This window comes from Etheostoma spectabile, chromosome 18, assembly GCF_008692095.1.
Source record: "Etheostoma spectabile isolate EspeVRDwgs_2016 chromosome 18, UIUC_Espe_1.0, whole genome shotgun sequence".
Lineage (NCBI taxonomy): Eukaryota > Metazoa > Chordata > Actinopteri > Perciformes > Percidae > Etheostoma > Etheostoma spectabile.
The window spans coordinates 7,640,191-7,666,858 of NC_045750.1; the positions used below are offsets into that span (position 1 = coordinate 7,640,191).

A 26,668-nucleotide genomic window follows, 5' to 3' on the forward strand; every position below is an offset into this window, starting at 1 on the left:
AAATATTGGTTCTTGCTGACAGAAACTAGAAAACGGAGAGGATATCTGTTAGTCTTAGTGATGCTCGTCAGCCTGTGAGTACAAAACATAAAAAAGTTATCTTATTTCCACTCAATATTACAATGACTTTTGAATGCTTTGCATTCAATAGTGGTACAGTTAGAGCTCCCCTCATGCTGACCAACATGGACCAGTACGAAACAGGTGGCCCCACTTGAACTTCTTCAATGACACTCGGAAATCCCAGATCAGACTCCAACTATTGGACCTGCTCACCTGGATTAGTAAAGTCATGTCTGCTAAAGATTACTTGAATTGTTCGGTTCTTCTTTCACATCTAGGAGACACATTTCTCCTATGGGAGACGATAAAGACTTATCTTATTTTCTCGCATGTGCTTTGACAGCTGCTATGAGACGTAACACACCTGAAGCTCTCGGCCTAATCTGTTAGCTGCGTGCCGCCACACCTGCATTTAAAGATAATTAGCCTCGAGGTGTGACTGCTTCTTCCCGCTCTTTTACTCAGCAGCAAAACATTTTATTTAATATACTCTACGTCACATTATTTATGGTTTTGACTCGTTACTTTGTGCGAAAACAGTTTCAAACATGCATGACGACACTGACAACACTCATGTCGTCAATCCAACGTGCAGCTGCGCACCCGGTTTGTTTCTGCCTCCTTCTCTTTTTGTCGCATTGAATTTTAAAGGAGAAGCACAGTTGGATATTATTGGGAATTGGACCCAAGTTATAGATGGTGGCTGCCTTTCTGCAACTGTGTGGTGACTATGGGATATCTGGAAACGTGATTGTCACAGTAACTTGAACAGTGTCATCCGGGGAATTTGGGAGACGGGACGCAGAAAACGCCGAGAGGGAAGTCGAGACACTCGGAGAAGAAACCCGCCGGACAACCGGGGACCACCAGACTGGAAGGCTTCCAGCTGGCAGGTTGAGCAGGTAGGATGAATAAAACTGGGAGGTTAAGGTGTGTAAAGAGTCGTTGGTCGGATGCAACGTATGTCGCGGTAAGAATAGTTTAACAAAAATCACCCCACCCGATAGGGATTGTTCTTTTTGGAGAAAAAAAAAAAGCGGGGACGTGTAGCACAGTAAGACAAGTTTACAAATTGATATAAATTACTCGTTACGGCATTCGCTTGCAACACCTTGATTGATTAATCTTGGTTTTAGAGTTCCCTTGGTAGCTTCATATCACGTAAAATGTTAACCGGAGGCCAGTAGTTAGCAGATGGACTCAGTGGTTAAAAAAGACAAAATAGATTATTTCGAAATGTAATGCGTCATAGGAAATCATATGCATACCGAATTCCCCTCGGGATAGCAACAAGCTCTTCCTGAGGTTAGTTATGACGTTTAATGTATGTGTCTTTTCTCAATAACCATGGTAACTTTAAATCACTAGATTATTTAACGGGTTTTGTTTTGTTTTTTTGGTAGGGGACTCGGCCATGTGTTACAAATGATATAATGCCACAACACTGCAGAAGAGCCAGTGTATAATTGTTAAAAAGGATGTTATTATTTTAACATACAGTGGCTTTTTTTATCAACACATTTGTTTGGCCTACTTTATGTCAAATACGTAAATTATCAGCCCTTAAATCTTTAGTAAAAACATCTGATAGCTATTGTGGTGTGGTCAACCAAAACTGCAGGCAGGTGACACAGTGACTGCTGTAGGCTACTGTAGTAGAAATATGTTCTATAAAAAAAACATTAATCCTATAGAAACCCAGCTGCCATGTTGTGGACATGTTTGTGCTCCAAGCATAGCACTTAATATTTCCTGAGTAAAAGTCTTGTGAGGATCTAGCTGGACATTTTTCACTCCTTTTGTTCTGCTGATCAAAAGTTCAGTAGTGAGTCATATGCATGAAATATTTATCTTCATTCCCTCCCGTCCAGACAGCAGTGGGCCTCACAAAACAGAGGACGCAGTGAAGGACACTGGCCTATTCAGATACCCACCCCTGCTGGATCATGGGTAACCAGACTGGCAGAGACAACCACGGCCCTACAGGTACCTGTGGACAAAAGTCCCAAGTTTCTGCACTGTATATGGCCAGTATTCTCACACATTCTCAAATTTACACCTTCTGATAATTATACTGTAAGACAGACTTTTCTTTTAGGAATAATGTCTTCCTGGTTTAAAGACAAAAAATGAAAATAAACTAGTTTACAATCAGAACTTTGTAAATCAATTCTTTTTGTGATGCTGTGGAGTAGCAAGAGCCTTTACACTGAGGAAGGCATCAGCTGCAACGTTTGTACTTGTTACTCTTCTACATTACAAACGAATACAAATGAAAAAACCATGCATACAGAATATTGACAACTTCAGAAAACTATTGTGTGAACCAGTTAATTTCAATTGGAATAGCAGATTTTACTGGCTTCAGCACAATGGTGAGTGCAGTGATTTTTCTTTGCATCCGCTCTAATTTTAAGAAAATGTAAAAACAAAGACTATTCAACATAAGCTTTTGTTTACTTAAAACACACTGATATAGTGCTAAGGCAGCACAAAGCATGTTCTCAACTGAAGCATTAAGCAGGAAGTAAACAATACTGCCAACAATGTTTCATTTTTGTGTAAATGTATACTCAAGGACCAGTTTACAATATTCAAGGCTGAATCTCAAAGTGGGGCTGCTGTAGAAGTGAGCATCACATGTCCACTGACACTCTATAGATGTACCCTGTTGGTCTAAAAAACAATCTGTTGTCAGGTACTGCATGATCACAGAAACCTCTCTTGGCACACATGAAGTGATGAATCATAACTTTGTGAAATAATACAAACTATATGCCAGTTGATGCAGAGAAAGTTGGCTCCGGCAATATCAGATCTTTCACCTCTCTCATGCCTTCAGTGTCCTTCAGTTAAAAGCATCACTGTGAAATTGCCCTTTGCAGCCTTCATACTGAGGGAGTTCATTCTCCCGCTTGCTCAGTTTACTTCTCCCTTCCAGCTGTTTAAAATGCTGCCCCTTGTTTCCCTCCTTTGGCTGTCAGTATGCAGGAAGTAGGCTCAGGCTAGAGCATGAAAATAGCTCCAATGCTGTAGCTGAGCAGACTACATCATGCTGCTGCCAGGGAAATGATGAGTCTGCAGAATCCTGCAGCACAACACAAGGACAAGGAGGGCAAGCATGGAAGGATCTGAGTCGAACGAGGTGGAGATCCTTGTAACCTGCTGAACAAGTGTGCACCATAAACAAAGTACTGTCAACACCATACAGAAATCACTAAGCTTATTTTTCACGGACAGGTGAAGCTTGAGATGAGGTTTAAGAATACAGAAGCCAAGCCAAACTGCAAAAAAAAATAGATCACTCTTAAGTCCTTTTTATAAAAAAAAAATTGTTTTTCAGAGGCCCTGATGATAAATGTAATAACTTCATGGGCCAATGAGAGCAGCTGCTAGATGGTGGATCAGGGTAAAATCGCCTCTCCTCCTGGATCTTGACACATTGGGAAACAGTGTGTGAGTGTTTGCCTGCCAAGACACTGGCAGCAGAGGCTTTTTGCTGCATCAGTGAGCCCAGGACAGTAAATAAGAGAGCACTGCTTACATCTGCAACGAGGAAAAGAAGAAGAAGAAGAGGAGGGGGGTCGGGCAGCTTTGTATTCAGCATACTTTTCTTTTTTTTTAACTTAGATGATTTTTAGGCTCATCTGTTTTTACTATTTATTTCCTTCTCTCAGGTTCTCCTTTAGATTTCTTCCACACGCCTCCTACCACACCCTCAGAGGCAGAGCTAACTGCCATGGCCTTATCCTCCGCAGCTTCCTCCAGTAAGGCACAGACGCCATCACCAGCCGGCAGCACCACCCCCTCCACAACCTCTCCATTCACAGACTGGACACAGAAACTGCCTGCTCCCACAGAATGGGCTGTGATAAGCATAGACAGCATCACCTCAGAGACAAATGTGAGCGATGTAGCAGTGAGGCATGGGAAGCCCGTGGGCAGTCCTACGTCCCTGCCTCCATCCACAGGATCACTTTCAGAGCAGAGCTGGCTAGAGCGGGATAGTGGACTGGAGCCACAGGCTGCAGCAGAGAGAGCCGGAGAGGAGATGACCCTGGTCTTACTCAGTCTGATGGAGCACTACAGGGCCTCACTTGGCCTGACCCCCAACACGGATGTTACCACTGGAGCAGTAGGTAGGTCCTCCATCTTTACTGTTTTATTTTCTTAGACACTTTAAGTAAACTGTTCGTCTTGGGTAAATAACGAATTAATCACCTATCTTGATTGCAGTTGTCAGACTTTGAAATCTATTTTCATTCAACCCTGTGTGCTTTTTATGTTCAACATGTGTTTCAGAGCTGCTCAGGCACTTGATAACAGAGCGAGAGGAGCTGGTTGAAGAGGTAGACACACTGAGGGAGACACTCAGGGTGAGTTGGAGCTGCCGGTCACATGACATCCTTAGGCCTGAATCGCAAACATGTATTTGCTGTGCAATGGAGATGCACTTTTTAGACAAAGGACACTTGAATAAAATCTTGAGAAATTTAATTTACTTTTTCTTTAGAAATTGTGCCTAATAACTATTTATAATTTAATGTGACATCACCAAATCATACATTTCCAAATAGCCATGGTCGTGCTGAAAATGTTACATCAATTACTCACGTTAGAGTACCGAATTTAAACAAATATTCACATGATATGAGATCAGAGGCACCAGTAATATTCAGGACTCTAGAGGAGTTTTCTAAATTCAGATCACAGTGTTTCTTTTAAATTTGTTTTTCCTCCTTTTGTCCTTCCATGGCAGACAGAGAGGTCGGAGTGGCATCAGTTCCAGTGTGACCTGCAGGTCGCGGTGTCTGTGGCCGACCGGCTGCGGGTCGAGTCGGAGCAGGCTCTGGGTTTGCTCCAGGAGAGCCACAGGGCCGTGGAGGAGCAGCTGGCTCAGGCCCTCAGCAGACAGCAGGAGAAGGACGGAGAGCTGGAGAGTCTGAAGGCTGAGCACAGAGATGTCTGCTGCAAACTGACTGAACTTACACTGCAGCAGCAGCAGGAGCGAGCCGAGCTGGACACTCTGAGGAACGCATGCAGGGTGAAAGACACAGCTGATTGGGATAAACGGGCAGAGAGACAAGACTCTGAGGGGAAGCAGCAGGAGGAAATACAGGATGTGTTGGAGGAAAAACCCAGGGAAGTTGAAGCTAACACTGAAGTTAAAAATGTTGAAAAACAGGAGAATGAAAATGAAACCAATCAAGAGGTGGATGCTCAAGTTGCAGGTCATGATCCTGAGGAGGCAAATGGATCAGGAAGCATGCTGCTGACAGGGAAAGGGGTGGCGGAGGGATACATTCGTAGTTTGGCTGTGCTGGAGAAGAAAGGCAGAGATCCAAGGAGGATTGTGATGCTGTCAGAAAGATCTTGGTGAGTCTACGTTAACACTCGCAACACATTCACCCGTTTACAGAAGACAGTATTTTAAAACATGCAAAAATGTCTTGTAGGAGTCTCTCTCGTCTCCCACTCCCAACTGATTCCTCCAACCAAAATGGGACCTCAAAAAACACTAGCACAACACTGCCGCTATGCAAGGTACAACACTCGTTGAATTGCTATGAAAAGTTTCTTCAAACTATCATGATTGTATGGATGGATATCTGGGGAAACACTATTATTATTGTGGGATCACATTAGGCATTTGTAAAACCAGGCTCTAAACTTTTCCAGAAAGAAGAGCCACCAAAACAGAGAAGGATGGACCGCATTTTACAGCGGCAGGACAGCTGGTCCAGCTTTTACCCAGGTAAGTTTAAGCCTACAGCACCAAACCACCTTTTATGTTCTTTTAAACAGCTTAGGAAGGTTACAGTACATGACCGTGGGTGCAATTTTGTATCGCAGGAAAACCGGATGAGGACCAAAGCTCAGATTCCATCAAGTAAGTAACCTATAGGCCCTTCTCTTTGATGATACTGACATTGTGTGTGGTGTGTGTGTGTGTGTGTGTGTGTGTGTGTGTGTGTGTGTGTGTGTGTGTGTGTGTGTGTGTGTGTGTGTGTGTGTGTGTGTGTGTGTGTGTGTGTGTGTGTGTGTGTGTGTGTGTGTGTGTGTGTGTGTGTGTGTGTGTGTGTGTGTGTGTGTGTGTGTGTGTGTGTGGTGTGTGTGTGTGTGTGTGTGTGTGTGTGTGTGTGTGTGTGTGTGTGGTGTGTGTGTGTGTGTGTGTTGGAAAGGCTGATAAATGTTTACCGTGAATGAGTCAAATCAACCATGAAATCACATTTAATCACCAGCTCCGTTTGAATCTGCTGAAAGAAGCGCTCCCTCTATTCTTTCATCTCCTTATGTGGTTTAATTCTTTACTGTGTATTGAAGTAGCAAATGAAGTTATTCTTAAAACTGTGATGAAAGCGCTTCTTGCCTTCCCAGACCTCAGGATGGTTTCAGTGCTCTGCTGAGGCGTCATGGTGGCTCCAGGAGAAACTCCCTGCTGCGCTGGTGCCAGAATCGTACCCAAGGTTATAAGGTAAGAGAGCAGGATGCTCATTTCATCATTATTGAAATAGTTTGAAATTTGTCACAATCTTTAAAGTTTAAGAGGAGTTCAGGCTGGACAACAAAATTACCCTTGTACTAGTTATATTTTGTCTTCACCAAGTATGTTTTGTGCAGAATATTGAGATCACAAACTTCAGCAGCAGCTGGGAGGACGGCTTGGCATTCTGCGCCGTTTATCACACGTATTTACCAACTCGCATCCCGTACGACACCCTCAACCCAGCCGACAAGGTAAAACTGGTGCTGTTGGTACTCAAAACAAGGAAACACGTTGTGTGCAGATTGTTTTAATTATTTTATTTACAAAGACTTTTGACTTAAGCAAGTCTCACAAGCTTTTACAAAGACAGAAAAGAAGAAAAAAAACATCAGATATTAAGTTACAAATACTGCTCTTTACACTCACAAAACTAGCATACCGGTTAACAATCAAATCTAATTTTGTGTACTACAGAAAGTCACTCCTTTGAAAGAATCTCTTCTACTTACTTTATTAAACACGACAAAGGTCTGAGTACCAACCTATCTTTAATAAAACGAGTAGAAGTGGTCGACAGTGTACTGGATTTTTTGGTTGTTTTATAACAATCCATGACTATAAGGTATGTCTTTAAAACTGTGCACCTGATGATGATGATGATGATTGATGATGATGATGACGACGATGTAAAGGCTGCTTCTGTTTTTACAGAAGGAAAATCTGGACCTTGCTTTTAAGACAGGAGAGGGCGTGGGAATCCCAGCCACACTTGTGAGACATGTTCTTTACAAATGTGTTGTGGAAAAATTGTGCAACTTAAACCAGCTGTGTCCATTGGTCTTATAATCCCATCTTTACATGTTAACTGTGTGACAGACAGTGGAGGAGATGCTGAAGGCAGACGGGCCGGACTGGCAGAGGGTCCTGGGTTATGTCGAAAGCATTTTCCGCCACTTTGAGATGTGACGTTGTTTCCTATCGTCTTGTTGTTGTGCCTGGTTCTTTTCGATCATTGACTGAAGGACTGTTTCCCACAAGAGGGAGTTCTACTCATAATGAACTGGAACAAACGGGATTTAAAATGTGTCAGCAATATTAGACTTTGACTTGATTTTACGTGTCGATACAATGTCCTTCACACAGAAATGACCCCGATCGGGGAACTTAAACTTTGCAGTATTTTTAATTTTCTACATACAATCTATATAGATCCAAATAGCTACCGAATGATGATGCACAAGACATAAACATTTTTTTTAATTACAGAAATATGAACACCTGCTTATCAATTACTTTTAATTATGTTACTGGGTGCTGGGACCACTGTTTGCCTTTTCAAAAAATAATGAGCACTTTGTCAATTTGTTATTTTTAAGTGGATGATTTCAGAATCTGGGGCACTTTAAGTTTTATTTATCTTGACTAAGAGTTGTTGTTTTTTTGTTTGTTTTTTAAATCATATCCAATGTCATCATGGCTGCATGCACCCAAACCTAAAACCACAAAACAAAGAGGGGCAGACGTGAATCCAGATTTTGTTGGAAAAAGGATGTTTTAACCTTAAATGCTACAGTTACCCGTCTAAGGGAAGTTGCCTTTGAAGAAAAATATTTATGAAAATGTGTGTAAAGCGCTTAAGTATTTTTAACATGGTAAACATATGAAGATGTTGTTGTCAAAGCACTATTGCAATAATAAAGTTATGTATAAGAGTTGTTTTCCCCCTACATTTTCTCAATTAATACCACAGAAGTTCACAGAAAATTGTTTAATACATAAAAAAATGAAATCTGATACATCTGACAGCATATCAAAATGGTATAAAATTATTTTTTAAAACCAAAGATGGCAAAAGGCCCTGAACACCCACACAGGTATGGGTGGGTGCGTGCGTGCTAATAGAGATCTTCCTGAGTCTCCTGATAGGGATAAGATTTGTGATCTAATAAATTCCCACCTGGGCTCTGGCTCACCTTCCACCTGAGCAGAGGTCTGATCAGCCAGAATAACAGAAATCACATGTGTGGGTGTTCAGAAGCTTTAAAAGGAAAGGTGTGCAAGGTTCAGTAACATAAGAAAATGATCATAATGTAATCTGTAACAAATAAATACTGACACATTTAAAAAAGCAATAATTTAACGGGGTTTAGCAAGGATGTTTTAAGATATACCATAATGTAGATAAGGCATGAGTTTCTTACGAAAAGTAGATAACAAGATCTTGGAATTGCAGTTTGTTTATGTTAATCTAAAGCATTAGATGAAAATAACCTTGCAGTTGACCATGGAGAAGCCCTATGAGGCTGGAATGGCGCCTCCTATAGGTGGTGTTGACAGTGGTGGCAGGAGGAGAGACTTCAGTTTAACTGACATGGCTGCGATTTCAGGGTCCTGAGTTTCATACATCTTCACCAATCTGGCAAATTTTAGGACACCTGAAAGTGAAGTAGAGCCAAGATCAATGTGATCAAATGTCATCTACTCTGAAGGACATGCAGTCTTGTGAGTACAGTACCTAAATATCTACATATAGTTTGATATAATGTGAAATTATTGAGGGTTGTTTTGTCAATGTTTACAGAAAAAAAACTAATGTATTCATTTCACTCAGCTTGAACAGATTGGGTAATTGAACTGTACAATAACACAATCCCAGACAACGTTAACTTTCAAATCATGACAAACTCTAGAATACATTCTGGAAGTTCACATCTATGGCATAATGTTCCCCTTTACATGATGGTGCTATAAGCTCCTTTCTGCATGACACATCAATATTTTCTAGCCCTAAAGTAAATCTTGACATTAGGACTAGAATTTAATGCTGCCTTATAGTTACCTTCTCCTTCATTGTTGAAGCCGTAAGCTTTGATAACCTCTTGTTGAATCTGGGTGGCAACAGGCAACACAAGCTGCAGCATTTTGCCCATGTCGTTGCAGGAACTTTCTCGAGCCTCCTCCATCCTTGCAGCGTTTTCAGGTACTGAGAAGGCCTGGATCACCTCACTCAGTACCACTGTGGAAGAAAAACAAAACCTCAGTAGTTGCTCTGCGTCTGTCAACTGCAAAGCAAGTAGATTTATTTTATGTAGCATGTGAAGATCCAAAGATCCTGTAAAGACAGGATCTTGGAAAACACAAGATAACTCAATGGGCTAGAAAGGCACATGCAAACACCCCACAGACACAAACATACATCAGACACTTTGACATGCTGTTTGTCCAATATTTATTCAGCAAAAATGATGTGGAGGGTCATATAAAAGACTAGAAGAGCTAGAAAATGTAACCTTAACACAATATGAACAGTTCTCCTCACCTCTAGTCTGCTCAACAGTGAGGGTGGGCTGCTGGGCTGGAGCTGAGGCCATGTCTGGGGAGAAAAAAGAACAACACAACAGAAAGTTAAACTAGATGCAAGATGAAAATTAAGTAACCTTAGTTATAGAGCTCAGTATTAGTTGATTAGTCGATCGAAATTAATCAATTAATCTATTTTAATAATCGTTTCAGTCGTTTTTTTGCTCTTCACTGATGATATTTGCTGGTTAAAAGATTGAAAACGAGACGACACAAATCCTCGTGATACTGATCCAATAATAGATATATATACCATAAATATCTCGGGTTAGCTATATCCAACGTTGGATCAATGACCACTGATGATGTAAGACAGATGTTCTGTAAAAATAAAAGTTATCTTAGTTTAAACCTTAGAATGATGTTGTAAGGCAGTGTGGTATTTAGATACGTTAGTTACTGGAATTACCTTAAAGGTCCTAAACTTGAACGCTAACCTGCTGTAAGATGATGCTATCTATGTATCTATGTATCTATGTATCTATGTATCTATCTATCTATCTATCTATCTATCTATCGTTGAAGTCTCACTAAAAGATAGTTAACCGAACTAACGCTGACTAGTCTTCCACAATGACAACATAAAGAACATTCTGGTTGTGATGATGAGCTGGACGTAGGTTCAACGTCTGACCATTGCCCGTTTATTCTCTCTATCGATATCTCTGACTGTTCCGTTAGCTTAGCTAAGGTTACCAACAACAGCTAAAACACATATATTAACGACAGGATTAGCTAACCACTAAACAGTAAAGTATAGCGGTTTAAAAACTCACCAGTCATAAAAACAACCACAACCTAGCTTGTAGCAGACCTGTGGAAATTAGCTGGAAAACGACGCATTCTACGACAATTGAAAGCTTTTTGCGACACGACTTCCTTCTTTCAGATAGACGCGGAAGTAAAAGGTAAACAAACGTCTCGCTAAGCTAGTAGCATAATGAAGTATTTCCAAATAGTTTTAAAGTTAATGCTAAAGTGAATAATCAACGTAATTGCAGTTGATATAGTGCTAAGCTTTGTTGGAGCAACGCTGACATAAAGCAGTTTTAAATGAGTTGTACTAGCGGCTGTTTTGCCACGTACACCTAATAATAATAATAATAATACGTCAGTGTAAGGAGCTGGTTGGGCTGATGGAGCAAAAGCTAGCAGAGTTCAGAGCCAGGCGACAGGCTGAAAGTGCTGGGAAAAAGGATAAGAGTGCCGGTCCACAGGGCAGTGCACAAACAGTAGCGGACACAGCTGCTCAGACAGAAACAACACCAGCAGCTCACAGTCAAGAGACAGAAGAGACAGAAGACATCAGAGCTTTAAATCAGAGCTCTCCAAGGAAGGTGAGACATCACTCAGTTTGTCATGTGACAGCTGGATTTTAGTTTGAACAGGTCACAACAAGATCATCACCTTTCTGATTAAATGTTTTCTGTAGTTTTACTGATCACTCATTACTGCTGTTCACTGCAGTTGGTAGTGAGACATCTATTTATAATACTTTTATTTTATTTATGGAGCTACACAAAATACTAGATCTAAGAGATTACTTACGAAACACACGTCCCAAAGTTGTTAAGACACACAATATGAAACTAACTAATAATTTGATTAATATGCCCATTCTGATCATTTGTTTTTCTTTAAATTATCTACAAAATGTCCAATGCCCATCATAATTACCCGGAACCCAAAGTGATATCTTCAAATTGCTTGTTTTTGTCTGACAATACCCCAAAACCCAAATGTATTAAATTTACAGTAATATAACATAATATCAATCCTCATATTTAAACTAAGCTATGAATTTGACATCAATTCAGTAATTAACTGTTTCAGCTCTACGTTAGACCAGAAAAAAATATACACAATGAATCCCAGTAAAAACAAAGAAATTATCAAATGCAATCAATAACCAATCACGTCACTCCATAATACTCTAAAAGTCCCTCTTAATTCAAACAACTTGATATTAAATGGAAGGTTAACTTCCACAGTACAGTACTAGTATAAGTAAAAGGGGCATCTGACTCCATTATTTATGGACTGCATAGACCAGTGAGTAATTGATGCGGGGCTTCTGGAGAACTCTTATCAATACCAGTCGATCTATGATGGGCGTAGTTGGAAATGTATCAAAGTACAAGTCCTTTGCTCTTAACCTAAAATGCCTACACTCTCCCATCATGTGGGCACCCAGCAGAGGGAGACCTGTTTTGTGCCCAGACACACTGTAAGCAGCATGCCTGTCGTGTTAAAACCTATTGAGCTTATTGAACCTACTGTTGTGTCTTCTCTGCTGCAGGACAGTAGCGACTGGCTGCTGGACAACGCTCTGGGAAGATGGCTGGCTTCGAGACAACTTGTCTTCTCAAACCTTACTTTGCTTAAAGTGCTGCTTTGGCTGGTGCTGCTCGGTCTGTTTGCTGAACTGGAGTTTGGCCTGCCTTTCTTCGTCATCTCTCTCTTCTACTGGCTCTACGAGGGGCTCCGTAGCCCAGCTGACCGCGAGCCCGGAGAACTGAGCGCTTATTCTGTCTTCAATCCAGACTGTCAGCCTCTGCTGGGCTCTCTCACTGCAGAGCAGCTGGAGGGAGAGATGGGTTACAGACCTCTGGCCAACAGATGAAGCGCTTGTGATTTGCACATTTGTATTAAATATTCAGATGTTTTGGTCTATCAAAATGTTAACATTATTCAAGAACATACAGGGACTTACACAGTAGTAATTTCAATGTGTCATTCCTGTAAAACACATTAAATTGAGATTGGTCTACTTACAGTTTTATTCCTTTTGTTTCTTTTTTGAAGCAGTATAATAGTGTCATCACTTAATGTTGTGGAAGAGGGATATGCCATGTCAAATAGCCACTTAGTGCACAATATAACAGATGACATTTTCCTTAAAATCTGTATTTCATTTTGAACCCTTACTTCCATTTCCTGTGCTGATCAATGTGGGTTGGGGCACCAATCATAGACTGTATATACATTGATTACGGTCTATGGCAGCAATGCGCCACTGCAGCGTCTAGTCTGTCATAAATCCAAAGAAGAAGAGTGAACCCATTGCTAAATAGGGAGTGAACAGGCTTTCCGTAGACGGGCTTTGGTGAAACAGATGGCTCATTCTGAGTCACATACACTGAAAGGATACATGTGTATATACTGTATATAGTTAGAAAGGAAAGTGAATTAAAAAAAAGTAAGTTTCTGTCATTTTTCCTTCAAATGAAACGTGGATCCACGTATGCCTTTTTGCACAGCGAGAACAATTTTATTGACAAAGCATAAGCGAGCGAGAGGCTTCACTCCCATCTACTTCCGTATTTACTTAAAACCCGTAGACTGCGCCGTAGATCGCATGGATAATTTTTTTGTTTAGCCCGCACCAAAAAGACCAACCCACCGTCGTTTTAGTTACTATCACTAATATATTTTAGCCGTTGTTAGCGTCCTATTAATGAGTGTTGAAGGTATCATTAGTTAGCAGGTGTTACCTAGCTTGCTAGCTGCATTAGCTCACTCATGGGTAGTTAACTATCTTGTCGATTCATTTGGCTCTTGGGTCAAAGGTCTTGCACTTCCTGTATCTAAAATACGAACCCGTGAGGTGAAACTTGCTTCGTCGCTGGGTTACCATCACCAGTAAGTACTAACCATATCACCACCACTTCTTTTCTACTGTATGGTTATAGCTAATTAGCCGGACGAGCAGATACTCATGGCCTGTTTATAGCTGTTTTAGTTAGCTAACGATAGATAGCCGAATTGCTGTAAAAATATATAAATCATTCACGGATGGACCTTGTATATGGCAAAGTTCATTTTGTGAAGTAGTAGGTGAGACAGTCATTGCAGTCTTTGCCACTTACTGTAAAGTTTCACAGAAGAGTAATATTTTGACATTTTAAGACAAATTGGGTCTCCAGATCAATCTATTGAACGATGTCCTCAGCACTTCATCGTTAACTCTAGATGTAATTACATTTAGGTTTTGGTCATGATTTTGAATGTGTCCATTAACAGCTGTCTAACTAAGAACTTTCTTTCAGCAATGTCTGGAAGTCCTGCTGTGGTCATGCGGCTAGTGGCCTCTGCCCACACTGTGGCTGAAAAGGCTGGGGCCATTGTGAGGAAGGTCCTTCACAGTGGAGAACTTGGCATTGTGGAAAAGGTAATAGTGGGAATTCACGTTTAATCTATAAATCCCAGAACAGGTTAAAATACAATAGCTTGCCCCAGATGGACACATTATACAACATTAAAATACTGACCTACTGTGGATATTTAAGGCAATTTAAAATACAGGGAATAGTCTGAAATTAATTGTTTTAATCCTTTCCTCCACGCCCCTGCACAGACGGGAGCTAATGATCTGCAGACACTGGCAGACAGGCTGGCACAGCAGAGCATTTGTGCGTCACTGTCCAGAAGTTTCCCCAAAATCACCATCATTGGAGAAGAGGTGAGTACATTAGACTCTTTGTTTAGTGTGTTGTCAAAATTAGGTCACACACATATAAGATTATTCTAGTATTAGGCTTTTTTAGAAAGAGTGAGAGTCTGATAATCATGTGCCTTACTTGTTTATTAGGAGCTTCCAGCTGAGGAGATAAAAGAAGATCTCATTGAGGGCGGCCACTCAGAGGAAATCCTCCAGAAGACATGTCCAGCAGAATATAGCGGGCTGAAAGAGGAGGAGGTAACCATATATAGAATCACAAAAACAAATATTTTTAGTTAAGATAATCTTAATTGTTATAGAGAGGGGCAGTAAAGTTATATATACACAGTACATAAATGTAAGTTTCCTTTTTTCTGAATCTCAGCTAGTTGTGTGGGTTGATCCCCTCGATGGCACGAAGGAATATACTGAAGGTAAGCTCTTCAGATACGCTTCTTTAAAGGTTCTGCCTGTGGGTGTGTTAAGTGCAAATTCTTCAATGTACAGTATGCTGAGACATTATTGTCATAAACACACTGAACAAATGCATTTAGCACTAAAGTGACTCCACCTACTTGTACATGCAGTAAGCTACCACATTCTGGCTCTGCAACGTGTTGTCACTGCGTCCAAGCCTACCCTGAACCTCGTCTATTAGTCGTTTATTTTTATTGTCAGCAGTAGCATATGGTGTATTGCCCAGGTAAGAAAAAGTAAAAAATAAAAGTTTTTATATACAGTATATATAAAATTTACTAGATAATAAAGGCACAGCATCATCAGGGTTGTGAAATTTTTTTAAGTGATCAGGTAATAATTATACTGACTAATGGTGTAATATTATTAAGTATTGTTGTGGAAGTGTCTGTAGCAGCAGAGTGTTTCTGAGAGTGAAACAAAGGGGGAGAGAGAGTTTACGGTGCACTTGTACCTTATCTAGTCCCGTACGTAAAACAAAAGTCACATAAAAGATTTCAAGCTTACTTTTTCCATTCAGCATGTGAGAATCAACCATGAAAAGAGGCAAGAACAGAAGATCTCTATTAGAATGTATTTGGTTTCCGCTCTTGGTTACGTTGATTTAGTCTCCTTGGACCGTCCACCCAGTTTTTAGGGCAACAACAATCCTTTACCTCATGTTACTTAACATAAAAGTGACCAAGATCTGTTTCAGTGTGGTGCAGATTTTACAAATGTGGGGAAAATAGATCACTGGTATCTGATCAGTACTCTGTATTGGTGGGTAGCAGAGGTCAGGACAGAAAAGGTCTGATTTGTCCGTCACTAAATATCATCAGTCAGCGCAGATTAACGACAGTGGTTTACTTTAAAAATGTTTATCTAAGCAACAAGCAGAAACAAGTATTTTCTGCGGACATTGTAGAATGTGACGAACGATTCATCCTTTCATTATAATTAATAACAAATTATTGTTCTGACAGTGAACACAGCCACTTTTGCTAGATAGCCTTTGATTGAAATATTTATTTGGCTTTAAAATGTTTTGTGTGCACTGATTTGTTGGGTTGCTTTCTGGCTTTAAGCTCTCAGAGCTTCACTACTATTTACCCTCTTCTTTCACTTCTTGTGTATCCTTGCTCTGCTGTCTCTGTGTGTGTCTGTCTCTCTCTGTTTCTGCTGACCCCAGCGTTGAGGTGTCACCATCACCAAACTGAGGCCCAAATACCAAACAAAGGGTCGGACACCTCTTGGCCTCACAGCACAGCTCTCTGTATGGAAACTGATAGAAATTATTCTGCACCAACAAGGAAGCCTCACTATAACTTTCTGTCATTTTCTCTGTCCAGCATGTCATTTCCATAATGACAATTACATGACCACATCACAAATATTTGCTTATAATTTAAAGTGCATTAAAATTGATAGCATCAAAAGGCTTCCAGCTGATATCCTACTATTTTCTGATTTAAAGGGCTCCTGGATAATGTGACAGTGCTTATTGGTATTGCATACAAAGGTAGAGCAATTGCAGGCGTCATCAACCAGCCTTTCTTCAACTACCAGGTACTTACCAAACTAAATGAACTTGTAGCCGTGTGCTAACAGCTGTCACTCGGGTTAATTCAAACCTTTTCCTCTTCAGCTTGGAGCAGGAGCATCTTTAGGAAGAACCATATGGGGAATGCTGGGATTGGGCGCTTTTGGATTTCAGCTGCAGGAAGTTCCGGGTGACAAACGCATTGTCACCACCACACGTTCCCATAGCAACAAGCTGGTAACGGACTGTGTAATCGCCATGGAGCCTCATGAAATTATAAAAGTGGGAGGTGCTGGGAACAAGGTGAGGTGGATTTAGAGTTGATTAGGGTCTTATGTAGGGGTGACTTGTACATAAAGCAGCAAGCCTGATCATGTTTCTGAAATAATTGGAAGCCGACTTTGAGCTAAAACATGAACCTTTTCTACTCCTAACAACTGGCATCAAAAGAATCTCTGAAAGCTTTAGATCAGTATGTGCTAGTAAAGCAGGGCCCTGTGTTTGTGGCATTAAATAATTTCTTTTTGTGAAATAAATCAGTGATAGTGTAAAAAAATCAAAACTAGACCAACATAAAGCATGTAAGCTAGTTTAGTTGTTTTTTTAGGATTGGACATGTTAATGTTTAAAAACCTTATCCAGCGCTTTGATGGAAAATATATTATTTACTAAGTGACCTTCATTCTGTGGCTTCAAAATGTAAATGCTTACTGTAGCTCGAAAGCCTTTGTTTTTTCATTAACCCCAAACTGAATGGGTAGTCTGCCAAAGTAGGCTGAGAACTTGGAGTCTCACGACAAGAGATAAAGATGTTTTATAGCTATAACACTACCAGCACATCAGTAAAAGAGCCTGTTGTTTTTTAATCAAATCATCTCTCTGCAGATAATCCAGCTTGTTGAAGGAAAAGCTTCGGCTTATGTCTTCGCCAGTCCAGGGTGCAAGAAGTGGGACACCTGTGCTCCTGAAGCCATTTTGCATGCTGTTGGAGGTAAGAACCATCAATTCTGTTTTAAAATGCATAAATGTGTCTCTGTACAAGCTATAACAGTTTTTTAACCAGTAAATTTAAGGCCATGTATCTGTAGGTTCAAAATTAGGATTTTTGTGTCTAAGTTTTTTTTTTTTATTACTCATCTGTTCCTTATATGGTGCAGGTAAACTGACTGACATGCATGGCAATGCATACTGCTATAATGCTAATGTAAAGCACATGAATTCTGCTGGCGTTCTTGCTACACTACGCAACCACGAGTACTACGTCAGCAGAGTACCACAGTCAGTGCTGCAAGCCCTCAAGTCGGATTAAGGTCTGTCTTCATCAGAAATCACTCTAATGTCCCTCTGTGGCTCAGATATTTAGTAATTAAAGTGTTCATGTTACCCTTTCCTTTGTGTTAAATCTTTTGTGCACTTTATAGGTTTAGGAAGTGAAAAAGCCCAAAGTCCACCCCAAAGGCACTCGTCACCTCCAACAGAAAACACAGTTCACAAACTGCTCCAAACAGCTGTGTTGTAGTCCAGCCGTCACTTTGTAACACACGTTATAATGTTCGCCTAGCTGCTAGCGTAACACGCCCTCATGCTCTGCTTCTGACTGGCTAGTAGTACATATCTACTGAGCATGTGCAACTCCCAACAAAGATGGATTAGAAGCTCAACACACAGGGTGAAAAGAGGAGCTGCAGTGCAACTAAAATATGGTGTTTTTTGAAAATTAATTCTGATAACCTCTAAATATAATTATGGACCTGAAAATTAGCATGATATGAGCACTTTAATATCATCCAGAAATTTTGCCATAAAATCAGAACAAAAGTAGAACATGATCATATCAAAGTCACATTGAACATAGTGAACTAACATGTTTTTGTGTCATTCAGCATTACTTATCCCCTACAGTAATTAACCACAAACAGAGCACGCTTAAGAGCACTTCCATTTATTTCACCCTTTTCAAACAAACAAATCTCAAAACATCTTACATATTGTTTCCAACTTGAAGACCAATAGATTTACAAGGCAAAAGGCAAGATTTAAATAAATAATACATTGGTCAAATGTTTATTAAGGAGTTGGAAATGATTCACTTCATTCAATAACTGCTTAGTGGAAACACTATAATTTAACTAGCCAACAACAAACAAAATGCCATCGTCTTGCCTTGATGACTTGGACCTCTTTACAATGTCATGCGATGACGGGAAGTGCAACAATGTTTAGTGTGTGAGAAGTCCACATCTACAACTGTGAAGATGAATATACTGGAAACTATTAATTCCATACTGTACATCGGTTTCTGGGATCTTCATATTTCTTTCATTTACCTTCTCTTGCACTGGCATCTCTATTTTTCTACACACCTACTATACTCACCAGACTAAAGGACATACTCAAAGTGCTCACTGGTGGTTGGTTTTCCACATTTTTCACATACAAGAATTCACATCAGAATTGAAAATGAAACAGTTCACTCTGTTTTCCCATTTGTTTATATCAACAATGGAAATGCTTTTTTCCCCAATACAAATGGTACTTTAGTGATGTGAGGGATTAAAAAGTTTGAGCTTGGAATGCTAATCTAAAGAAGAGCATCCACTGTACACGAATGTCCTAGTAAAGGTACAGCATAGATTGACTGTGTCCTTTTTAAAAGGATATGGCAAGATTTTAGTATTATTTCCTGCACTTATGTCTCAAAATCTTAAGATTTTATTGACAGCTCTTTGGGGAGAAAAAACATTCTTAAGTCATAGGGTAGGTTAGCAATGTCTAACTCGCAGTTCTTAAAGGAACAGTTTGACATTTTGGGATGTACGCTCAGTCACTTACTTGCCGAGAGTTCGATGGGAAGATCTATTCACTCGTTACCATGTTATATCTTGGGTTGTTTAACGGAGCAAGGCTAACGGTTTCCCCCGTTTCCATTCTTTGTGCTAAGCTAAGTTAGCCAGTTGCTGGTGGTAGTTTACTATATGATAGACCGTGTCGACCTTCTCATTTAACTCTTTGCAAGAAAGCAAATAAGCATATTTCCCAAAATGTCATGCGATTCCTTTAAGCCGTATACTACTTCAGCCAATGTATGGCAGTAATTCAGTTAATTACATGAACATTAGACAAATTAAGGTGAGATGAGAATCTATGGATTTTACATCAGTTAGGGCAAATAACCCATCTCAATCTGACAAGCGTGCATGCATTCACAACGTTACTATTGAAATTGTTTATGTGAAGGGAGAGAAGCATCTTTTCTGCTATTCCACAAGAGTTTGGTTTAAATATTGCTGAATGGAGTGAGTAGAAGAAGTGAGGGCTGAGTTAATACCATGGCATCAAAAAAGAAATTGAAAAAATACCACTCAGATGTTCATAAAAATACCCACAGAACAGAAAAAAAAAAAAAAAACTCGCGGAGTTTTTGTTTACACATGAACAAGCTGACTGAGAGAAGCTGGAGTGTTTGAGGCAGCCTGCAGGGAGGTGAGCCAGACGCCAGCCGGGGGAGGAACAGGAGAGTCAGGGCCAGCTGCTCACCTCTTTTTCGGTGCTGAGTGGTGCGAGGCGGGGTGACAGGGCGCCCTGAAGTCACCCCTCCGTACTGGTATTTAGCTTTTTTTTCTGACGGCTTTAGGATCTGGAAGAAAGAAATGATGGCAGTGATAAATACATTGAATGAAATCAGGATTTATGTTACTGTACATCAAACAGAGCTCTCTACCTGGAAGGAGCACATAAGGGACTCGTCCACACTCATCATGCCGCCTGCGTTGTCAAACTCCCCGCAGTAGTTGGGGGCAGAGAACAGCGTCACCAGCTGTCGCTTGGCAAAGAACTCATAGCCGTCTTCAACAACCTGTAAGGTAGCAGGATTGGATCGGAATCAATCAATCTACAGAAAATGATTCATCACCATCATGTTTTACGCAAAAAAAATCCTGCTTTTTTCTCATTAGTTAGCTTTCTGTGGAAGGAAACTGTATATTTGAGAGTTTAGGACATTTGATCAGACAGAATAATCAATTTAAAAGTAAACATGGGCTCCACTATTTAAAGATCAAACAATGACTAGATCAAGAAAATAATCAGCAAATAATTTAAAGAGTTAAAAATAAATCAGTTGCAGCCCTTAGCAGGATATTATTTAAATGTCTGGTTTATTTTTATTTACCTAAAGTCCCAGCAAGAATGAACTCAGTACAAAGCACAGTATACCCAGTAGTACTGATGTGACACTGAAGCTACAGGAGACTAAGTCTGCACTATTGTGGTTAAACTTACACTACGTGCAATCCAACAGCCAGTCTGCTTGCTTCATACCAATATTGGTGATGAAGTACCTTGATTTGCCAAGTATTTAATTTACTGGATTAGTTTTTATTTATCATAGTTAATCATTCATTTTTACATTGTGTATTTTAACAGAAAACTAAACCTATAAATGCTTTAAATAGAACGGATTAACAACATTTTATCTTGTGTGTTTCTGTATCTGCTGGATGAATTTGACATTTTAATTTGTAAAATTAAGTTGTTCCACTTTATATGCCCTAATAAAGTCAAGTTTAACTATCCACGGTACAAGTGTTACCTGATGTGCTCTGCAGATGAGGTCCAGGTCGTGTCGGTTGAGAAACTTGCTGACCACATCGGCCCCAAAGGTGAAGGAAACTCCCCGATCGTTCTCCCCCCAGCCCTGGACGTCTTTGTCTGGGTCTGACCACAGCAGGTCACACAGCAAGCCTGACACATACAGTTAAGTCAAGCCATCATTCCCTGATGAAAGTTTATTAAGACCACTTATAATATTAATACACCAAAGTAACGTGGTAAGGAATAGTGTTGGGATTTCTTTCTAAGCAGCACTGCTCAAATTTGTTTCTCAAAGATGTAATTTTCATTATTTTATACTGTAGGTTTTTGGAATCCCTGACACTACAGTATTGCAGTAGGAGCAAGGACAACAGACAAAAAAATGATTTCTCTGAACTACCAGCTGTGTCAGTTTAGGTCTAGATAAAGGAACAACTTTTTTTGCCTAAATTAACAGACATATATTGAAACATCTACAACTTGTAAAAGATGCAATCAGCTGATTAAGATTTTGTCTCTTTTTAATTTAGTAACACAAACACAACCGACCTGTATCTGGAACATCAGTGGGCCTCATAATGCGTCGAATTTGTTCCATGGACTGTAGATCAGGTGAGAGCCCTGAGGAGAACAGATGATTGCTCTATAAGTAATGCACACTACAGACATCCTATGTAAATCAGTACAAGGGGAAACTTTCATTCATTCTAAATAAATGGCAATTTGTTGACTTAAAGTTAATTTACTGATGTGACAAAAATGGGATTAAACAGTAAATTCTTAATAGCAGCATAATATAATGAATAACTTTACATCACAATTAACACTTGTTACGTCTTATAGATTTATATACATTTTATTATATTTAGTAATATAGAAAGATCATAAAACCTAAAAGATTACTCTACTTATTCCCTAAAATACTATACAATTCAATATTGGTATTACATAAAATATCATCTCCCTTATTAAATACTGATAGATAAATAATTATCTTTTTTTAAATTACAAGAGACATGTGTATTATACATATTTTTAAAAGGTGCTACTACATAACAGATGCGTCACAAACCTCCATGGCAGCAGAAAATCTTTTCATCAATAATCGCAGCAATGGGCAGACAATTAAAACAGTCTGTAAAGGTCTTCCAGAGCTTTATGTTGAACCTGCGCTTGCCTGAGGAGAAAAAATAAATAAATGTGTCAGACAAAGAACAAAGACATTTAGCAATTGTAAATGAGGCCTTTGACTAAATATTACTGTTTTTTTCAGTAGGCCATCTGACAATCACTACGGTCAACAGTATACACATGTAGCTAGCACACAACAAACAGGTGTGTTTTCCAACTTACACTCATCATAGAAGCCGTAGATACGATTGATGGAGGCACACTCGTGGTTCCCCCTGAGTAAGAAGAAGTTTTCTGGGTATTTGATCTTGTAGGCGAGCAGAAGGCAGATGGTCTCGAGCGACTGCTTCCCTCTGTCCACGTAATCTCCCAGGAACAGATAGTTGGCCTCTGGAGGGAAACCTCCGTACTCAAACAGCCTCAGCAAATCTGTGTACTGTCCATGGATATCACCTGGAAGGATATGTGCATCTCATTTTACAATGGTGTTATCGCTATATCGCTATCAACAGAAGTGCATTTCCAGTATAACTTCATCTGTTGCACATGTCCCTCACCTTCCACTCTCAAACTCTGTTCACTACAAGAAACCCACGACAAACTAGAAGCTAGCTACACGCTGGCAATGGCAAGTTTTGAAGAAAGTTTGGATTGTGCAACAAAGCAGGCCTGCTCGGATCTATCGGGAATGATTGTAAAGATTTACAAAGAATATTTTTACGGCATTTACTATTTAACCAAGACGCTTTGGGACCAATTGACGGGAATTGCTATGGACGAAGTACACAGCGATACACTGGTAAGAGCAAATTACGTTTAACCATGTATCCAGGCAATTTAAATAGCTCACGTTACTGTATTGTGTGAACAGTTAACTTCATTTTACTGCATTTTGTTTGGTGGTGTTTCTTCCCAAGAACATTTTGCAGAGCCACGGTTGCTGTGTCCAAAGCTTAGCGGCACCCAAGACAATTTTGATTGGTTTAAAGAAATGCTGACAACCCAGAGCATTTTTTTCTCCTATCCTAGAATGTATGTAATCTCACACGCACGGACGCACGGACGGCTGTTCTCACCACAGATTTTGAGTGGAGCCTCCAGTTCTAGCAGGATCGGCTGACTGAGGAAAATCTCTCTGGACTTGATGCAGAGCCCCCGCACCTCGGCCTCCGTCATCTGTACGACCTTCCCTGGACGACATCCTCGCACTGCAAGTCAAAAGAACAAGGAGGTTAGCATGAGCCAATTCTTAAACAGTGAGTAAGTATTAGACTGTTAACATATATATAAAATGGTCAACTAGATTTAGTTTTTACGGTCTATTAGACCTTGTAATAAAATACCTACCAATTACTTTGTGAGTGATAGCATGTTTTAATCATGTGTTTTTAACTTTTAGCAGTGGGGTAAGCTAACCTTTTGTTTACATTTGCATGCACAGTGTGCCATCAAAGAGGGCTGACCATTGCATTTGCTTTGCTACTGGCCACCCATGCAATTTACTCCAGCCAACACAGGTTGTTATAAAGGGCCAAGTACAGGAATGAACAGCTTGTTGGCTCAGCTGTAAGTTACTGAGTTAGGGCGGTGTTGTCCAAGCAGGGCAAAAGTCTAGAGGGCAGCTTCATGTAAAATGAAAAACCAACATGCTTGTTTAGCAATGTCTTATCTGCTATTACTGCATTTTGGTGGCTAAAGTATCTAGTTATAGATAGATAGATAGATAGATAGATAGATAGTACAGGCCAAACGTTTGAGGCCAAAAGTTTGAGGCCAAACGTTTGGAACCACCTTCTCATTCAATGTGTTTTCTTTATTTTCATGATTCTAACAATTGTCCAATAGGGCTGTTGGCTGTGTATCAACCTGACTTCTGCAAAACACAACTGATGGTCCCAACTCCATTATTAAGGCAAGAAATTCCACTAATTAACCCTGACAAGGCACACCTGTGAAGTGAAAACCATTTCAGGTAACTACTTCATGAAGCTCATTAAGAGAACACCAAGGGTTTGCAGCGCTATCAAAAAAGCAAAGGGAGGCTACTTTGAAGAAACTAAAATATAAGACATGTTTTCAGTTATTTCACACTTTTTTTGTTAAGTACATAATTCCACAAGTGTTCATTCATAGTTTTGATGCCTTCAGTGATAATCTACAATGTAAATAGTCATGAAAATAACAGAAACGCATTTAATGAGAAGGTATGTTCAAACTTTGGGTGTGTGTGTGGTGTGTGTGTGTGTGTGTGTGTGTGTGTGTGTGTGTGTGGTGGTGTGTGTGTGTGTGTGTGTTGTGTATATATACACGATTGAGAGATAAATATGAAATGCTTTCACTAATATGAATATTAAATACTGATGAAAATAGTCCATTACAAATGTGATTTAAAATCCTTAAATTCTATTTTAAATTAAAGTTGTTTTGCAGTTTTGAAATGATTATATTTGCAGTACAACTGGAATTTGTTATAATAAAAACAAATATGTGGTGGTGTTTTCAGAAATTATTTTACGTTTGTTATTATCAGAATTGTGTAAAATCAGCAAATCTCCAGTTTATCCTATATTCCTGGTCCAAACATGACATACGTGCCATTTGAGTTAAACACTCTAAACTTTAAACCCTTTTTAACTGGCCAAAACGGAATCTTAGTCCGAGAAATCCGCCAGATATGTAAAGTTAGCCTAAATAGGTTATGCAGGCTTTAGTGTTTCCTATGTAAGGGGGCGTGTCTGGTTGGTAGCAGAGTTTCTAGCTACCTGCCTTGCCAACGACAACAGTTAATGTTACTAAGCAACCACAGAATTTCACGGTTCTTTCTCCTTCCATTGCATTATGTCTTTAATGAAAAACTCTAGCTAACCTGCCCGGACTGCCACACAGCTAGTTGAGCTATTATAACGTCACCGTTAAGTTAGCTATATCACCAGTTAACATAGCTAGCTAGCTCTCTATCTGGCTAATTTTTACGCCACTATCCCTTTTAACGCACAGTGCCACGACTAACATTAACTAACAATCCAACATTACCGATTAGGTAGCTACAGTCACAGGGGCCTGTGAAATCACAATAACAAGTGCTAACGTCCATATTCCTTCTGGAGTAGAGAGCTTTTAACGCAACGGCTAACGTTAGCTTACGGATTGGTGGTGAACACTACTGATAGCTAAGAACACAAAATGGTAAAATGTTTTTTTTAACGTATCGTGAAGTTACCGGTTAAAAACAAGAGCGTACATTTAGTAAATTCTTGACAAATTATCGCAACGTTACCCTACCTTCCAGTAGTCGAGAGATGAGGCTGTCAACGTTCAACTCGCTTTCCGCCATGTTTCTGATACTCTCACAGTGGCAGGCTCTCTGGGTAATGTGTCCCTGAATACTGACTTGTAGGCTCGGTTTGTTACCAGCAGTGATCGACCGTTCCATAATTAAGTTTAATATGTACCAACAAAACACAGTAATTAAATAATGATGAAATACAGTAATGTAAGAAAAATGAAAATATAAACTTTTACTAAAACACGCAGTGGCTAATAACAGACTCAAAGTTGTGTTGGAATATTGAATTATAGTCAGGTTCCAATTATACCTGTAATTAGTATGGGGGTTGAGCACAACAATCGAAAACTTGTCAACGTTGTAAAATACTTTTTCTTAAGTCGTCAAAACAATAAAAAAAATAAGTTTTTTGATAGAAAACTAGTGCATTGTTACAAAAAAATTAACTTTGACCTTTTAGGATTTAAAAAATGAATAATGTCAAAATGTAATTGTCATTTCTGATCATTTGACATCAGAACTAAACCTAACCTAAAATTGATTGATGTCACAAACGTGCCTTTAGTTATATGTTGTGTAACTGATATTATGTAACTTTAAAAGAAAAAGCAGCTATGTAATGTATTTTCAACTTTAGTTAACTGCTGAATGCCGGGAAAGTAATTTAAAAAACAGTTTATACTATTTAGCATTAACAGTACAAAGCTGTAAATTTTAGTGACAGTAAGACAATGTTATTTAACAGTTACATAATGAATCCCAAATACTACCTAGATGCTATATGTGGTTGTCCAACAAGTGATACCAAAGTCAGGTCAGTGACTTGCTGTCTTCCTTTTTTTGACTTGCTATACTATACTAAAACATTTTTTTTTTGACATATTAAACTATACTACAGGGGTCTTCAACAGGGGGTCCGCGACCCCTAGGGGGTCCACGGAGGTACTGCATGGGGGTCGCGAAAGTTTTGGTTGATTAGACTTTTTTTTATATTCCCCCCCACTAATTGAAATGTCTTTAAATACACATTAACATGAATTCAACACACTGTAGAAAACAGATAAATGGAGGCAGAAGATTTCTTTCAGTCATCAATGCACACATGGCACTATAGGACCAGTTTGATATAACACAATTTTATACAATATATATAATTAGGGGGTCCCCGCTCCATCTCGCCATCAGTTTGGGGGTCCTTGGCCTAGAAAACGTTGAAGACCCCTGCTATACTATGACTTGTTTTCCGACATAGTACACTAAGACTTTTTGACATGCCAGACTGACTTTTTTTAATGAGTTTTTTCCAAC

At 39.6% G+C, this 26,668-nt stretch overlaps 5 protein-coding genes across 10 annotated transcripts; 3 read left to right on the forward strand and 2 right to left on the reverse strand.

Annotated features, from left to right (window-relative positions):
• Positions 1-442: 442 nt before the first annotated feature.
• Positions 443-8,261, forward strand: LOC116706427 (cytospin-A). Of its 3 annotated transcripts, none has more exons than XM_032543267.1 (12): positions 443-965; positions 1,935-2,049; positions 3,741-4,202; positions 4,366-4,439; positions 4,823-5,439; positions 5,520-5,607; positions 5,743-5,818; positions 5,917-5,953; positions 6,442-6,538; positions 6,671-6,801; positions 7,262-7,321; positions 7,427-8,261. In XM_032543267.1, the coding sequence occupies exons 2-12, from the start codon at positions 2,010-2,012 to the stop codon at positions 7,443-7,445; spliced, it is 1,701 nt and encodes a 566-aa protein (XP_032399158.1). In that variant the 5' UTR covers positions 443-965; positions 1,935-2,009; the 3' UTR covers positions 7,446-8,261. The 3 variants fall into 3 exon arrangements, with proteins under 3 accessions (XP_032399158.1, XP_032399156.1, XP_032399157.1); XM_032543265.1 differs by having other exon boundaries at positions 445-965; positions 6,685-6,801; XM_032543266.1 differs by having other exon boundaries at positions 445-964; positions 1,929-2,049; positions 6,685-6,801.
• A 42-nt stretch (positions 8,262-8,303) lies between these two features.
• On the reverse strand, positions 8,304-10,925 carry grcc10 (gene rich cluster, C10 gene). 2 transcript variants are annotated; one of them, XM_032543281.1, is made up of 4 exons: positions 10,687-10,925; positions 9,870-9,923; positions 9,390-9,566; positions 8,304-8,985 (listed from the first exon to the last, which is right to left on the reverse strand). In XM_032543281.1, exons 1-4 carry the CDS (start codon positions 10,691-10,693, stop codon positions 8,846-8,848), a joined length of 378 nt encoding a protein of 125 aa, XP_032399172.1. In that variant the 5' UTR covers positions 10,694-10,925; the 3' UTR covers positions 8,304-8,845. The 2 variants fall into 2 exon arrangements, with proteins under 2 accessions (XP_032399172.1, XP_032399173.1); XM_032543282.1 differs by lacking the exon at positions 10,687-10,925 and adding an exon at positions 10,164-10,182.
• A 63-nt stretch (positions 10,926-10,988) lies between these two features.
• saysd1 (SAYSVFN motif domain containing 1) lies at positions 10,989-12,689 on the forward strand. The gene is made up of 2 exons (XM_032543280.1): positions 10,989-11,247; positions 12,210-12,689. The coding sequence occupies exons 1-2, from the start codon at positions 11,047-11,049 to the stop codon at positions 12,531-12,533; spliced, it is 525 nt and encodes a 174-aa protein (XP_032399171.1). The 5' UTR covers positions 10,989-11,046; the 3' UTR covers positions 12,534-12,689.
• A 592-nt stretch (positions 12,690-13,281) lies between these two features.
• bpnt1 (bisphosphate nucleotidase 1) lies at positions 13,282-18,163 on the forward strand. Of its 3 annotated transcripts, none has more exons than XM_032543274.1 (11): positions 13,282-13,552; positions 13,960-14,081; positions 14,268-14,372; positions 14,502-14,609; positions 14,737-14,785; positions 16,000-16,083; positions 16,285-16,376; positions 16,456-16,653; positions 17,236-17,341; positions 17,508-17,715; positions 18,127-18,163. In XM_032543274.1, exons 2-10 carry the CDS (start codon positions 13,962-13,964, stop codon positions 17,657-17,659), a joined length of 1,014 nt encoding a protein of 337 aa, XP_032399165.1. In that variant the 5' UTR covers positions 13,282-13,552; positions 13,960-13,961; the 3' UTR covers positions 17,660-17,715; positions 18,127-18,163. The 3 variants fall into 3 exon arrangements, with proteins under 3 accessions (XP_032399165.1, XP_032399167.1, XP_032399166.1); XM_032543275.1 differs by lacking the exon at positions 13,282-13,552 and adding an exon at positions 13,725-13,747; XM_032543276.1 differs by lacking the exon at positions 16,000-16,083 and having other exon boundaries at positions 13,284-13,552.
• Positions 18,164-18,271: 108 nt separating this feature from the next.
• Positions 18,272-25,580, reverse strand: LOC116706431 (serine/threonine-protein phosphatase PP1-beta catalytic subunit). Its single transcript, XM_032543272.1, has 8 exons — positions 25,357-25,580; positions 23,151-23,282; positions 22,297-22,527; positions 22,016-22,120; positions 21,493-21,564; positions 20,942-21,093; positions 20,072-20,206; positions 18,272-19,987 (listed from the first exon to the last, which is right to left on the reverse strand). The coding sequence occupies exons 1-8, from the start codon at positions 25,505-25,507 to the stop codon at positions 19,721-19,723; spliced, it is 1,245 nt and encodes a 414-aa protein (XP_032399163.1). The 5' UTR covers positions 25,508-25,580; the 3' UTR covers positions 18,272-19,720.
• Positions 25,581-26,668: the final 1,088 nt, after the last annotated feature.

What these genes read in the sequence shown, in the direction of transcription:
- LOC116706427 (XM_032543265.1), top strand. Translation starts at nt 2,010, where the DNA reads ATGGGTAACCAGACTGGCAGAGACAACCACGGCCCTACAG. An exon ending in AGACAACCACGGCCCTACAG is followed by an intron (nt 2,050 to 3,740) that starts GTACCTGTGGAC and finishes TCCTTCTCTCAG; the next exon opens with GTTCTCCTTTAGATTTCTTC. An exon ending in CCCTCAACCCAGCCGACAAG is followed by an intron (nt 6,802 to 7,261) that starts GTAAAACTGGTG and finishes CTGTTTTTACAG; the next exon opens with AAGGAAAATCTGGACCTTGC.
- grcc10 (XM_032543281.1), bottom strand. An exon ending in CACTGTTGAGCAGACTAGAG is followed by an intron (nt 9,567 to 9,869) that starts GTGAGGAGAACT and finishes TTTCTTCCACAG; the next exon opens with TGGTACTGAGTGAGGTGATC. An exon ending in CTTCAACAATGAAGGAGAAG is followed by an intron (nt 8,986 to 9,389) that starts GTAACTATAAGG and finishes CTTCACTTTCAG; the next exon opens with GTGTCCTAAAATTTGCCAGA.
- saysd1 (XM_032543280.1), top strand. Translation starts at nt 11,047, where the DNA reads ATGGAGCAAAAGCTAGCAGAGTTCAGAGCCAGGCGACAGGCTGAAAGT. An exon ending in ATCAGAGCTCTCCAAGGAAG is followed by an intron (nt 11,248 to 12,209) that starts GTGAGACATCAC and finishes TCTCTGCTGCAG; the next exon opens with GACAGTAGCGACTGGCTGCT.
- bpnt1 (XM_032543274.1), top strand. Translation starts at nt 13,962, where the DNA reads ATGTCTGGAAGTCCTGCTGTGGTCATGCGGCTAGTGGCCTCTGCCCAC. An exon ending in AACTTGGCATTGTGGAAAAG is followed by an intron (nt 14,082 to 14,267) that starts GTAATAGTGGGA and finishes GCCCCTGCACAG; the next exon opens with ACGGGAGCTAATGATCTGCA. An exon ending in CATTTTGCATGCTGTTGGAG is followed by an intron (nt 17,342 to 17,507) that starts GTAAGAACCATC and finishes TATATGGTGCAG; the next exon opens with GTAAACTGACTGACATGCAT.
- LOC116706431 (XM_032543272.1), bottom strand. Translation starts at nt 25,507, where the DNA reads ATGGAACGGTCGATCACTGCTGGTAACAAACCGAGCCTACAAGTCAGT. An exon ending in CACTGATGTTCCAGATACAG is followed by an intron (nt 21,094 to 21,492) that starts GTCGGTTGTGTT and finishes TGTATGTGTCAG; the next exon opens with GCTTGCTGTGTGACCTGCTG. An exon ending in TCATCTGCAGAGCACATCAG is followed by an intron (nt 20,207 to 20,941) that starts GTAACACTTGTA and finishes GCTACCTTACAG; the next exon opens with GTTGTTGAAGACGGCTATGA.